Here is a 14009-nt window from a genome sequence, read left to right on the forward strand (position 1 = left end):
CCACCCCTCCATGTTGTTGCTGTATTATTTTAAAGACAAATGAATGAATATTTTAAGTGTTCAACAGTATATTATAAAAGTGATTTCCAATTGTTCCCCAACGTGTACAAAGACATCCGCACACAGTTGGAATGCACAAATACTAAATTGTACGTGAATAAAAAGCACTCTGTGGACTCATTGGATTTAGATCTAAAACCTGCTGTTTATTCAAGCAAAAGGCAAACTGGGAAGTTTGAGAATAGACTTCTGCTCTCGAAGTAGAAAATAAAATCAGTCACTTAACAATAAAGGACATGGCTCAAATATTTTATGATGCATTAATATGACTGATACTGTAAAAAAATAACTTATTGTAATTGTGCAATGAAAACAAGTCTAGTCAGGCAACGAGAATTTAAAAAACGCTCCAGTTATAAACTTTAATGTTCAGGCTCCAACATTAAAAGTTATTTTAACGGTTGCAGGTGACCAATTGGATTACAATCCTCAGTTAAAATAAATACAAGAGATTCAACCATTATGGAAAAAATAAAATAATTGTATAATCTGTTATGTGTTTTTTGAAGAGAAAAATGCAATAATATGAATTCAGTAGAAGCTTGCTGACCTTATGATTCCCAACAGATGGAAGATAATGAGACACTTTTAAGAGAGTCCGTCTTTTCTGGAGAAGCCAGCGGTCAGAGTGTTGAGAGTTCAAAGGTCATCTCCCTCCTCCTCCTCCTCCTGAATCCTCTGACAGGCCGTATTTGCGTTGCAGCACGTCGACGGTAGAATCAAGAGCGCTGAAAAAAAGGAATCAAAGTCAAAGGTGGGAGGCAACAATGCAACAAACGGTGTGTGCATTACTCCAGGATCCACGTATCCACACTCGTCTCCAGAAGCTTCGGTCAGAGCAGCACGAGGCTCGTCCTCCCGGGGGGGGGGGGGGGGGGGGGACATTGTGATGACGCCGTTGCTTCACTGCATTAATCCCAGCATGCAGGTGCTGCTTCTTAGGAAATGAGCCTGTGCTTTAGCCGTCACGTCACATCTTCTGAACACTGAACACCTGCCGTTGGGTTTGGTGCACCGGAGATACCGGAGGGTCACAGAGTTCACACAAACTCACCAGCCGGGCCTGATGACGCGGTATTTGCCGAGAACCGACAGGTCGACCACCGTCGAGCCGAGGCGGCTGTGGTCTCCGATCGGCCCGCCGTCCACCACCACCGCGAGCTCCGGCCAGAGCTCCTCGAACTCCTTCAAGAGGAGGACAGCAAACGGCGCCTCGTCAAGTTTCAACTTAAAACGGCACAAAGTATCAGATGAAACGGGCCACTGGTCTTCTCTTACGTGTACGGCCACGGTGCTGGCGTGCGAGCTGACGTTGGCGCTGGTCAGAGCCAGCGGCTCGGCGCACATCTGGCAGAGGCGTCTCATGAAGGCGTGGTCCGGGATACGCACGCCGACGAGCTGAGGGACACGCGGGGCACGTTGACGCTGTGGCTAAAACCAATTCGTTGGCCCCGTGCATTTTAGAGAGGACTTACTGACGTGAAGGGGTTGAGGTCCGCGTTCAGCACGTGGTCCCTTTCAAACACCAGAGTGACGGGACCCGGCAGAAGGTCCCCCAGCAGCCCCTCCTTCACCTTCACCTTACAGTACCTGAGCAGGGAAACAACGACGGGGTTTAGTGCGACGAGGCGGTGATGTGCCTCATCTCCTTTTAGGATTCATATAAACTTGTATCAGTGACAGCAGGTGCGCCTGTCACTCAAAGATCAAACGTGTGTTGTCGTTATGGCGACGGGAACTCTGCCTCGTCTGACTCATCTGTGGATGACTAATGTGTTTACTTGGTCTGTGATTAAAACCGTCCCACTTCTGATATAAATGACAGAACGTCACCCCGACAGGTCCGGGTGCACCAGACCTACCTGTAGATGTCCTGGATTTCTCCCACGCAGATGGCCAGCGGCTTGTGTCCATTCCGTCCTTTGATGTCGTAGGTTTTCCGGACGGCCTCGGAGTTCTGGGCCAGACAGGCCAGCCCGTAGATGGTATCCGTGGGCACGCCGACCACATGACCCTCCTTCAGAGCCCCCACTGTGCAACTCAGGATTTCAGCAGCATCTGCAGTTCAAAAACACAGTCAGGACGCATGGAGGCATCGTCCATTCACACACATGACGAACTTCTGACGTTAAAAGACACACGTCACAAACCACGGAAATATACAACCAATAGACATGTGGCTGTAGAGCTGCGCCACTGGTTTTAACATGTGATTCGATGACCTCATCTCATTGGATGGAGGAATCCAATTTATATATCCTGTATATTAACTGCGCTAACTGGTGCGCGCATGACAGGAAAAAGAAAAAGTCTGACGTAACACGATTCCACGTTTACGTCACTGAGCGCCGACCCTGTTTTGTAAAAGGTTTATTGGTTGCTGTAGCTGAAACATTACAAAATGCAGAACATAGTGCGAGCTGACCTGCTCGGTCCTCCTGAAGAACACATGGCCCACAGAAGGTCGGCGGCAGACGCAGCACTTTGGTCTCGAGCTCTTGGCGCATCGCTCCTCGCGCTGAGGTTGACCTCTGACCTCTTCTGGACTTAATTAACTCTACAGCGACTCTATACACGGACTTCATATAATCGAAGCTACAGCGGCGGACGTGTCACCTCACGGCCGGAGCGCGCGCACGTTGATGCCCGACGGAGCGACAGAACGCTTCCGGGTTACGCCCCCAAACAATGACGTCACCTCACTTAAAGGGCCATCAGCCCATTGTAGTGATTATCAAGTGGAAACATTTTGGGGTTTAGGAGAATTGTTTTTTCTGATTTATATAATTTTATTAATTCATTTTGATGAAGATATTAAACAATATCATGGCCTATGAGGAACTGAAAAAAGGTGTTATACTTTTTGTATATGCCCTTGCCCCCTCTTCTACCTGCATGCCCCCCTCATCACTCCGTAATTAGAGAAATTCTAATCACCTGGGAGCACTTCCTTAAATACACAGAAAGCACACTCAACATGGAGAGGTAGCCTTATTAGGACAGATAATACATCTATGGCCATGGCAGCGGGCACAGGTAACAACAACAACAACAACAACAACAAATGATGTTCAATGACCCATATTTCTCTGAGTGGGTTTCTAAATCAGTTCCAGATGGTACCGACCTGACCCCGCAGACGGACGAGGGCCCCTCCCCGGTCCAACAGGTCAGCCGCACGGGGGGAAGCCTGGACGTTTCATTGGTGCCTGGTGAACTCCTTCAAATGCCGTTTGTCTCCGACAGGAAGTGGAGGTGGTGGAGGACAGACTGGGGACCCTGAAGGAGAACATCCACCTGTGCAACCAAGTCCTGGAGGACCTGGAGAACCTGCGTGGTCTTCTAGTGGTGAGCTTGCTTTACTCCTCTTGGATGGTCATCAAGTAATGTGGTTTTCTTCTTTTTCTTTAAAGAATCCTTTTTATTTCCCACAGAGAAAATCTCTCCAAGACATGTCCTTACCACAGCAGAAGTAAGCTGACGTCCAACACTCAGCCTTCTCTATATGACTTATAAATAAATCCAACTAAGAACAATTTGAACTGTCAAAGACTTCATTAATCGGAGGAAGCAATCATTTCAGTGACAAGGATAAGTTTAATTATATTGCTCTCAATTCAGAAATGTATATCAGAACCTTTTAAACAAAACCAGCATAAGCAAACGTTCACATTATACATTCTTTTAAAATACAAACCCCCATCTAATCCTCACTCTTTGGGTTTCAAGACGCTCTTTCGGAAACGTGTTCTCAAATTTGACCCAATTGGGGGAAAACGAAATTGAAATGTCTGGATCTCACTTTCAAAAGAATTCTCGCCATGAAATCTGCTTCCAAACAAATGTCTCCATCAGTGATTTTATTTCCGTCTCAGTGAAATTCACAGAAACTTAATGGATCGACAGCGGCCAGTTTTACTGTTATTGATAAAAATAAACCAACTCCTCAGAGTTTAAATGTGAAAAGTGATGATTACATAAATGGAGTGAGCGCAAATCAAACACACAAAATGTAAAGGGGGGGGGGGGGGGGGGGCTGCATACATTTGACCAAAACGACTCTTAAAACAGAATCACTACTCTTTCAAAGCACATGTCAAAGGATCCTCATGCTGCAGCGTTCATGGGAACAGTACCAACACTCCGGTCTCTCTCTGGTACAAAATCACTTCATGAGGGGAGTCAATAAATCTCGAGTCGGTTTTCAAACCTGCAAATGCTATACGTGAGCTTGCATAGTTGTGTTCTTTGACTGAAACATGAACACCTGGCAGTAACTTTCAATGCCCTTTACAAAGAAATGTTAATTCCAACCACAATTTGGAACCAGGTGGAGACGATATACTGCATATAAATGGAATGGTTGAGTGATTGGAGCCTTTCAAATAGCGAATTGCCTACTTGGCGCCTGTGAATTAAGGGGCACGCTCAACTCTAAATGTTGGCAAAGGTGAACCAGACGTGTGGCATGCGTGTTCGCTTTGATCCTACAGTAGATCCACATCACCGTTACGCTGCATATCCATCAACTTCCCAAACAAATCACTTATTTTTGGACCGTCTCAACGCGTCTGCTGCTGGACGCCAGCGGTCTGACGCACAGACTGAAGGCAAGGAACCGGTTCTGTTGTAAGGCCAAGTAGCGTAAGGCCTTCCATCTTTCATCATTGCATTGCGTCCCGTGTGAAACAATACTGTGAAACTGAGCAGAAGGCTGTGTATATTTTATGTTACTGTGGGAGCTAATTGAAGAGCAACTAAAACACAGCAAAGGGAGCAATGCAAAGGGCAGAGGGTACACATTACCTAGGCTATACACGTTAGCTTAGAATTCAAAAGTCTATACAAAAATACAAACTCTAGGATAATCTACATGTTTCTCACCGAGATGCGCTGATATTTACATTGTTTCCATCTTTTAAATGCTACTTTACAGCAGTTGTATACAAAAAGGTTGCAGTGGTGCCAACGAAGGGTCCGATGGGGGGGGGGGGGGGGGGGGGAACCAGGGTCACAACTTGATGCGTCCCTGAGAGGGTCACGACCCTGTACGGCTCCTCGGGGACATTTTGTTTCACTCTCACTCTTTACATGGTTAAAAAAAGTCTAATAAAACATCAGTAACATAAACGGCTCAACTTAAACACAACATGTGATTGGAATAAATTAATAGATTTTTCTGTTATCTAATGGATAATAATTAGTATATAAGTATTACCAGTTTGATGAAATAAATCAAGTATTTAAATAAATTAACATGTACAATTTTAAATTAGTTTAAGTTATAGGCAACTTATTGATTTACTTATTGACAGGCAGATCGGCTCACAGGTTCGATTAGTAAATATCTTTCACACACAAGTCTTCCCAGAAAAAAAAGAAACACTAAGGAAATAACTTCATATTGTAGTTTTTGGAGGGGAGAAGTGACCCAACCCTTCAAATGTCTAAATTAAATGTCCTCTAATATACAGTGCATTCTGGTCAGTTGCATACCAGCTTTAAGCATTCGTTAGGACCTGTCGTACAGTACAAAGACAGTTTGATGTCTGACCTTCAAGGAAAAGTGAACTCCTAAGTTACCAGTGCGAGGACAACACTCCTTTGCTTCAGTCAATCAATTCAGATTGGATATAGAGGGTTATTACACACATTTAAATGATGTTTATATATAAAGGATCTACTGCCTTTTCCCTGGGTTATCAATAGGAGCATCAAAATTGCTCCATCTCAATAAGCAAACTAATCCTGTCTTTAAAAATTCAACCACTGCAATCAACAGAAAAAGTATTCATATATGTGAATAATATATAATGTGTAAAGAACAGAAAGGCGCACAGAATGACTAGAGAAGCTCTTCTAAGGGTGGCCATCAGTGGCCATGTTGAAGTCATCAGCCCCCAGCAGCAGAGCCTCCATGTTGGCCGCTGTCTCAGGGCTCTGCAGGGAGAGGAAGTCAGAGACGTCCATGTTGGCTAACCCGCCGGACGAGGGGGGGTTTGTGGCGCTGCTGCTCACTATCGTGGAGAGAGTCCGAGCTGAGGATGAAGATGAGGAGGGGGGTGCCTCCAGCCTCACCTCGCCCACCTTGGAGGAAGAAGTGGGGAGGCGGCTAGAAGGAGAGGACGAGGCGGCTGGATGACGTGGCGGCTCCGGGGGTCGAGATGGTGGGAGAGGGGGGGGCGGGGCCTCCGGTGGTTGCGACTGTGCTGAAGCGATGGAGGGGGCACTCGTTGAGCTCTTGTCTTTAGCAGCGTCCCTGCAGGCACACTGGCACTGGCAGGACTCCTCCTGTTTGATGATGATGACGGGCAGACTGAGGCCGATCTGCTGCACCGAGCTGCCTAAAGTTCAACAAAGAGTTTGGTATTTTCAAATGTCCCGCAAAGCATATAGAAAGGCAATGAAGATAAACAAATCAGAGAGGATGCAAACTAAACCTGAGTGAGAATAACTTCTGTTTTAAATGTAATCGCGCTTTATAAAAAGTATAATAAGATACTATTCTAACACCCAGCATCCTGGTGAAGCTCTCCAGGCACCATTCTACCAGTTAATGAACCCATTAGAGCCAAGCAGCGCAATACATTCAGGACTTCATAACGGCCTTTTGGCCAATGTCCCAAACATAAAAATACAATAATTCACAACTCATTGACTCACCAGCATTTCCTCCCACTGGTATGGCTGTAGTGAAGAAAAGCTTTTCCACTTTAGGATTTCCTTGATGTGACTGTGAACAAATATGAAACACCACATTTAAAGCAGGTAAGCAAAAAAAAATAGAGGAGGACATGCAAAAGTATTAGAAGGATGAATTACACCAGATTTATAACTATATTGGAGAGAATTGTGTATTGATACGGAGTTCTAGTAAAATTCACATTGATTGGAAGTAACACCTTTTCCTTTTCTACACTTAGTGCAAACAGGCCGTCGAGTTGTCCCTAATCCGCTCACATGATCATACTTATGATCAAATGCATCCAGTCCCTCATTAATCGCCTGTTGGAATGTGTTTTAAAACTTACAATCAAGCCACAGTTCCTCTGACCCCCACCAGGAGCATCACTCACCGCTTGATCCGGGTTCTGCTGGCTGCTGGCAGCACTGCTGAGGATCCACTGCAGGTTCTGGTCCGACATCACCAGGCTGGGCTGCAGCAGGTTCGCTGTGGGAGCTATGGTTAAGGTGGCAGGGGAGGGGCCGGCGTTGGCAACGGGGCTGTTGGCCAAAGGCACAGGTTGCGCCACGACGGCGTCGGTTGTCGCGACAACAGGTGCGGGGGCAGCGCCCGGCGCCGCTGTAGCCGGCGTCGGGGCCGACTGTGCCGGAGTAGAGACGGCTGGTGGCAGAGGAGGGGGGGTCTGGGCGGCACCGTCCGGCTGCAGGAATGTGGGGGGCAGTGCCACGAAGTGCTGCTGGGGGGCGATGTGGTCGGGTGCTGTGGGGCCGGAGGCTCGGGCGGGCGGGTCGGAGGTCTGCTGGGGCCCGGCTACTGGCATGAAAGGAGGCCGCTGGGTCGAGCTGACCGTCACGGTGACAGACGCAGGGGCGGAGGCCGGAGAGGAAGAGCTCCGACTGGGCGGAGCAGTCGGGTGGGAACAGGAGGAGGAGCAGGTGGGACGGAGGGAGAAGGAGACGAGAGGCGATCCGTCAGTCACCACCGACTGGGTTGGCGTCTCGAGGCTGGAGGATTCAGCAAGGCCCTCTGAGGAAGAAAAATAAACTCCCTCCAGTGAACAAGAACATTAAAGAGAACTCCTGCTGACGGGTTTCCAGATGCACCGACCGTTGGGGGGGGCATCATCTTGGCTGACACTATTTTCAGGACTCTGGAACATGAGCTCAAAGATTTTCACAGGGGTCACATTGCTGAGGTCCAAATGTTGAGTCTGCAATACAATGAAAGTGTACACCGTGAAGGCATTAAATGGCTTACTAAGTATTGCAACTGCCAGAAGTTCTTTTTAAACCTCTCTTTGTATAACATCAACAATCGGTATGGTGTCACATGCCCGTTTATCTGTGCGGCTCCAGACTTACATTGAGGATGTTTTCCCGGAGCTCCGAGTCAGTGGAGATGAGGCTCAAGTCACTGAGGCACAGCGAGTGATTTGCATCCTAGAATTAAGAAATAAAACTCATTAATGCTACGGGATCAAGCGCCATGATAGGGGAGCACTTTTTTTTAAGCATCAGCAAAAAAAAAAGCAAACTAACATCTAATGACACAAGTTGAAAAGTGCGAAAAGAAATATCCGAGACTAATCCAAAGCCGTTTCCTTTACATAACAGCTGTCAGATTTGCAGAGGTTCATTTGGGGCGACTGAGGTTCTGCAGACACGTGTCCACGCACTGCGAGGACCAACGTCACGCTGCTCTCGGGCTGTGACTCACTTCGGAGAGCGGATGCGTGAGGGTGACGGTGAAGGGCTGCCCCTTGTCGTGGCCCCGGACGTGACTCTTCAGACTGTACTGGCTGCTGAAGGCCTTCTCACAGCCGTTGCTGGGGCAGTTGAATGGTCTCTCCCCTACAGAGCGAGTGGAGACAAAGAGGGACGGATACAGAAAGAGACGTGAGCGCCTCGAGTTACAGCTCCATCATGAAACATCAGCAGAGAAGAAAAAAGGTGCCATTTCACGCTAAATAAAAGAAGAATATTCCAAAGAAATCTAATTATGAACAATTGCAACAACCAAATAAGGCTGCTCAAACATTTTATCTGTGGTGAAGATCATCGTCTTATTAAAGGTTAAAGAGGCACTTTTGCACACGGGAGGTAAAGTTTCCTCAATATCAAACTTGCATTTGATACCAGATCCCAGAGTAGAGCCAACAGCAGAGTACACATGGTCACAGCACAGAGGAACGTGTTTATTTACAATGTAAATGCAAATCAGACATAGCTGAAGAAAAAAAAACCATGTCCTTGTTTAAGCGTCCCCCAAAAAACGAGCCAGTGACGAGTACCTGTGTGCGTCCGTACATGCGTTTTGAGGTGGTGACTCGCAGCGAACGCTTTGCCGCAGCCATCGTGGTCACACCTGGAGACAGAGACAAGCAAAAAGTCATGTTTGAAATATACAGCCATTCATCAACATTCCTGTCCACGGATTAAAGTGAAAAGCAGCTGTTGAAAGCAATGCCCTCACCATGTCGTTAGTGTAGACGAGCCAACATTCACACACACTCTCAAGTACCACAGTTACTTTATCTTCCACTAAAGGGTGGATTAAATCTGGTGTGACAATGGAAATGCTCACCGGAATGGCTTCTCCCCGGTGTGTGTGCGAATGTGCTTCCTCAGGTCGCTAAGTGTGGTAAAGTACTTTGTGCATCCCTCTGATTCACAGTTGAATGTCTTGCCTGTGTGAAGTCTCTGGTGTGCTTTTAGTCTGCAGAGACAATCAAGTGTGTCGCATTAAACCACAACTGGAGACATGCAAAGACATTAAACAGCATGCGTTGATTACCGACGAAAAAGCATTAACAACACGTTGTCATAGCAACCAAACCAATACAGACCAGAGGGCCAAAATCGCCCCAAAAATGGTCAAAATAAACCAGCGCAAAAGGAACTTAATCCGTCTCGTGTCACCATGTGAAACCCAATTGAAAGCAGGACGTGCCAAACCGTCTTCGTTACTGGCGTCAAGGCTCACCTGTACAAGGTGTTGAAGGCCTTCTCGCAGCCTTGCACGTCGCACTCAAACGGCTTCTCCTTGGTGTGAACACGCACGTGGATCTTGAGGCTGTAGGAGGTGAGGAAGGCCTTTCCGCAGCCCTGCTGATTGCACACGAATGTGTACTCGCCGCGGTGGGTCTTCTGGTGGGTCCGCAGGTTTCCCGCCGTGCTGTACGTCCTGGTGCAACCCTCGAACATGCACTGGTAGCGCTTCACCTGACGGAGGAAGAACAGCAGGGGGCACATCAGCGCTGCGAGCTGGTCATATTCAAACCAATTGTGAGTTTATCCCGAAAGAGAAAAACAACGTCATTGGCACTTCTAAAAGTCTCTCATCAACAGCCTGACTAGGTTTGACCTTTCGGATCGGGACCTGCACTCAACGACTGGGCCGCCCGTCAGCACATGGCGCGAGAGAGCGTGAAGGGCGGTGATGATGACGAACCCCCGATGCCATACATCCCATGTTCCCTGTCCGGTTACACAGTGACGAGCCTCATTGCCGTGTCACAGCGTGAACACAGAGCAGTTCCTTCTCCTCTTCTAACCAACGTTAGCCTGTGTCATGAAGGGTCAGGGGGGCGGGGCTTGTGATGGGCGGGAGGATCCAGAATCTCAACCAACAACCATTATTCTTTTCACTCACGGTCTCGTGATACTGAATAAAATAAAACTCCCAGATTGACATGACTCAAGATAGTAAAGCTCATGTTTGGATACCAGGATGCGATCGGACTCATTTATCCAAACAAGTATTTACGTTTTGCTTTGCCAAGTTAGCAAAGTAATGAATAAGTGAAGTCAGATTGGTTTCTTTCTAGAAGAGAAAAATGACAGAGAAAACAACTAAAATTCAACTATTTCATGAAAGACTTTCAAACAAAGTAGTGAAAATGTATAGAAACGTCCTTGCTGTGGACCAGTTACTTCATGATGTTTAATATTTGTTCCGGTGGAAGTGGTGTCTCTTTACTTTAACACACTGTTCTCTCCCACACCTTTGTGACTGTACTCCACCGGCAGTGTGATCAGTCAGAGATCTGTGAGCGTCGGCCGCCCACGTGCATCGTGGGAAAAAGGCGTCTCCTTCACTAATTAGACGGTTGTGTGGATGCATCGCAGCAGTTTATGACACGAGGCTTCCATCTACCTCTCTTCGCTGCTCTCGTTTCCGCTCTTTGAAAAAAGGTGGCTACAGTTTGTGATGTCAGAACACAACGAAACGTCCCAATGCTCTGATGTGACATATTTGGCTTTTTAGTTCTATTATTCTGCTGGGTTAAAACATATTACAGGCGATTGGCTTAAGAAGGGAAGTACCCTGTACCCTCAAGTCATGTCAGCAGATCATTTTTATTAAAAAGTGGATGTGACACCAAGAACTGTTTTTCATTTTCTTGATGAAGGAAATTAACTATTTGTGCAGCTTATTACAGACAAGAAAATATATCAGTCTCCAAAAAAAATAGTAAATGAGAATAATTTGTTTAAATGTCTTTCCATAGAAATGTATATTTTTCTCCAAATTCTATTTCCTTTTCCTTGTGACGGCAGTGTGGTAGACAATTTAAACTAAAAAAAATGTCCCAGTGTTTCCAAAGTGCTCCAAAGTGGACTAACAGCAACTAACAAACCGGTGAGTCCATCTACGATACCTCGTCTCCTCTTTAATGATGAAAACAGATATTAATCAATAACACTTTACTCCTTTAAAAGGAGGCAACTGGTTAATAATGAACTACTCATTTGCTTTGGCACAACTATTGTAACTCATTTCCTTGATGGGATTACAGTGTGAACAACATGACCCTTACAACTGAAAGCCTTCATACTAAAGTACTGCCCAGTAGTAAGAAGTTTTTTAACAAAAAGGTGCATCACATCAGCAGGTGCTCGCTGCCACATTAAGCCTCAGAAAGGCACCAACAGACACAAGCTTAACTTGCTAACTTCCACACACCGAGCAGCCAGCCTCAAGCTGCTGGAGAAGCTCAGTTCAGCCTGGTGAAGCATTTGTATTTCATGAGCACTTGCTATATTGCTACATTAAGCATCACAGTTTGTATGGACATTACACACGTTGGATTTATCAAACAATCAGTTGGAATGACTGGAAGAGCCTCCCCAAACTAAACAAAGCGATTATTTGTCAGCAATAAACAAACTAAACAAACCACCAGTTTGACTAAAGAGGGGACCGAGAAACTGTCCACAATGTGTTACTGAAAGAAGCATTAAACCGTATGACAACATTGTGCACCTGTGTTCATCCTACAACAATGTACTAAATGCATCAGAATCAGAAGCCATTTGTTGCCATGTGTTCCACGTGGAGGACTTGGTGCATGTATCAGTAGGTAGCAGCTGTATATTGTTTACAGGTGTTTAGGCTTACCTCTCTCAGCTTAGTCTCGGGGCACTCGGAGTGCAAGGTGAGGGTGGCCCCCTCTATGTTGCGAGGCATGCGAGTGGAGCCCGGATTGATTGTGAACTGGATCTGGTCTTGAGAAATGGTGTGGTGCACGTAACCCCGTGACATGCCATCAGGATCGCTCATAAATGTCAGGGAGCCATCCTCCTCGTCTCCATCAACCTCCCCTTCAGTCAGGAAGGTGACCCCGTCTCCGTACCCTCCACAATGCCCCTCCTCCTCTCCCTCCTCATCGAGCCGGATCGGGTCCCGCTCAATGAGCACCGTAGTGCGGTCGTACACCCGTCCGGTGGACGACGAAGGCTCGGCGGTCGGGTCATCATCTTTGTCGAAGGGCATCTTGTCCTCTTCTTCTTCTTCTTCTTCGTCATCGTCGTGCTCCAGGGGATCCACCTCCACCTCAAAGTACATCTTCGCCTCTGTATGAGAGCCATTCCCACTCATGGTCCCTGGTGCCTCCCCCTCTTTGGCAGGGAGGACTGCACGCTCACACGGTTAACCTCACAGCCTGGAATAGGAGTTAAAACAAATCATTTTATAAATGACGGCAGTGCTAAGTAAAATGTCAGGATTCAAACTAAAACTGAGTTGGAGCAGACCTTGGTCCAAATATGTGACGTAATGTCCATGAACAGTAGTTTTCTGTCCCAGGTGATCACAGAGGTTTGGACAGTCATGGACACAGCAGCAGATCTCACCATAACAACGTGGCTGCACCGCCGTGTGTAAAGCTCACATGTGACACTAGAGACCACGTGTAGGTCCACTACGTAACCTTTAAATGAACGATTGTCTTCAGTGAAACCCGCATTCGCCCTTGTTGACTGGATCTGACGCTACGAGACCACACTGGCATCTGGAACTTTCTGAGTACAATGAAGTCACGAGACAGCTGCGGCTAATAAAATGAACACTACTGATCGTTCCCCATCGATTAAAGCCCCCCCCCAGAATAGAAGGTTATGAGCGGCGAAAGACAGATGTCCCACACACAAGAATGACAATTATTTCTTCCATAACTTCCTCGATGTAACGTTAGCCGGCTAACGGTCACTAACCGAGCCGCCTGATGAACGCGTACACCGTTAGAATGACACTTATTCATTTAGCTTTGACTCAGTGCCTCCGAACCGATGGCTGATACAGTCTGCGAACTGTGTAACAATTGATTCTGACCCGACGTCATCTCACAGAGCACATCTGCATCGCTACTAGCACTAGGACGTTCGTAAGCTAGCTTCGTGCTACAAACACATCCAACAGCCGTTGGTGTAAAGTTACGGTTTTATCAAGTTTACCGTTGTTAGCACGGAGTGGCTTGATTGCAGAGTCAACATGCTAACGCCGGTTACTGTTTCCGTACGTTTCTTACGTTCCGATGCGAGAAATTCGCTAACAACAACTGCCGTTGGCGTGTCTCTCTGCACACGCATCGCTTTGCTAGCTACAGACGCTCTGGGTTCACGGCTAAGCTAAGAAGCTAGTTAGCTAACGTCCCCTGTCGACAGTTGACGTTTCCTATTTTTCCTGCTAGGATATCAAGTTTCACGATGCCAGATGATGACCCACACCCGGTATCGTGTTAAAACTTAGCTTAAATGGACTAAAAGGAAATTGTGTCAAAATATATTTACCTGTCCAATTTTTAGCCTTATCCTTGTGCTTTGGATGTTAAGCACTTTTTTTTATCCCCTCCCTGTGATACCAAACAACGTCACAGACTCAGACATCCGTGATGAATTATGGGAAATGAAGACATTTCTGGAGAAAATAAAACATCAAATCTCCGTATTTCAAAATATCACTTAAGTTTAAATGATGCAATTAA

At 46.6% G+C, this 14009-nt stretch overlaps 2 protein-coding genes across 4 annotated transcripts; both read right to left on the reverse strand.

Annotated features, from left to right (window-relative positions):
- Positions 1-169: 169 nt before the first annotated feature.
- On the reverse strand, positions 170-2748 carry yrdc (yrdC N(6)-threonylcarbamoyltransferase domain containing). The gene is made up of 6 exons (XM_037453528.2): positions 2486-2748; positions 1923-2118; positions 1536-1650; positions 1339-1458; positions 1115-1245; positions 170-788 (listed from the first exon to the last, which is right to left on the reverse strand). The coding sequence occupies exons 1-6, from the start codon at positions 2643-2645 to the stop codon at positions 707-709; spliced, it is 804 nt and encodes a 267-aa protein (XP_037309425.2). The 5' UTR covers positions 2646-2748; the 3' UTR covers positions 170-706.
- Positions 2749-3780: 1032 nt separating this feature from the next.
- mtf1 (metal-regulatory transcription factor 1) lies at positions 3781-13910 on the reverse strand. 3 transcript variants are annotated; one of them, XM_037453524.2, is made up of 11 exons: positions 13816-13910; positions 12146-12689; positions 9728-9966; positions 9329-9460; positions 9036-9109; positions 8462-8595; positions 8107-8184; positions 7853-7955; positions 7137-7771; positions 6724-6793; positions 3781-6404 (listed from the first exon to the last, which is right to left on the reverse strand). In XM_037453524.2, the coding sequence occupies exons 2-11, from the start codon at positions 12623-12625 to the stop codon at positions 5920-5922; spliced, it is 2430 nt and encodes an 809-aa protein (XP_037309421.2). In that variant the 5' UTR covers positions 12626-12689; positions 13816-13910; the 3' UTR covers positions 3781-5919. The 3 variants fall into 3 exon arrangements, with proteins under 3 accessions (XP_037309421.2, XP_037309423.2, XP_062421352.1); XM_037453526.2 differs by lacking the exon at positions 13816-13910 and adding an exon at positions 13480-13651; XM_062565368.1 differs by lacking the exons at positions 9329-9460; positions 13816-13910 and adding an exon at positions 13480-13653.
- Between the last annotated feature and the right edge of the window lie 99 nt (positions 13911-14009).

Source organism: Pungitius pungitius, chromosome 11, assembly GCF_949316345.1.
Source record: "Pungitius pungitius chromosome 11, fPunPun2.1, whole genome shotgun sequence".
Lineage (NCBI taxonomy): Eukaryota > Metazoa > Chordata > Actinopteri > Perciformes > Gasterosteidae > Pungitius > Pungitius pungitius.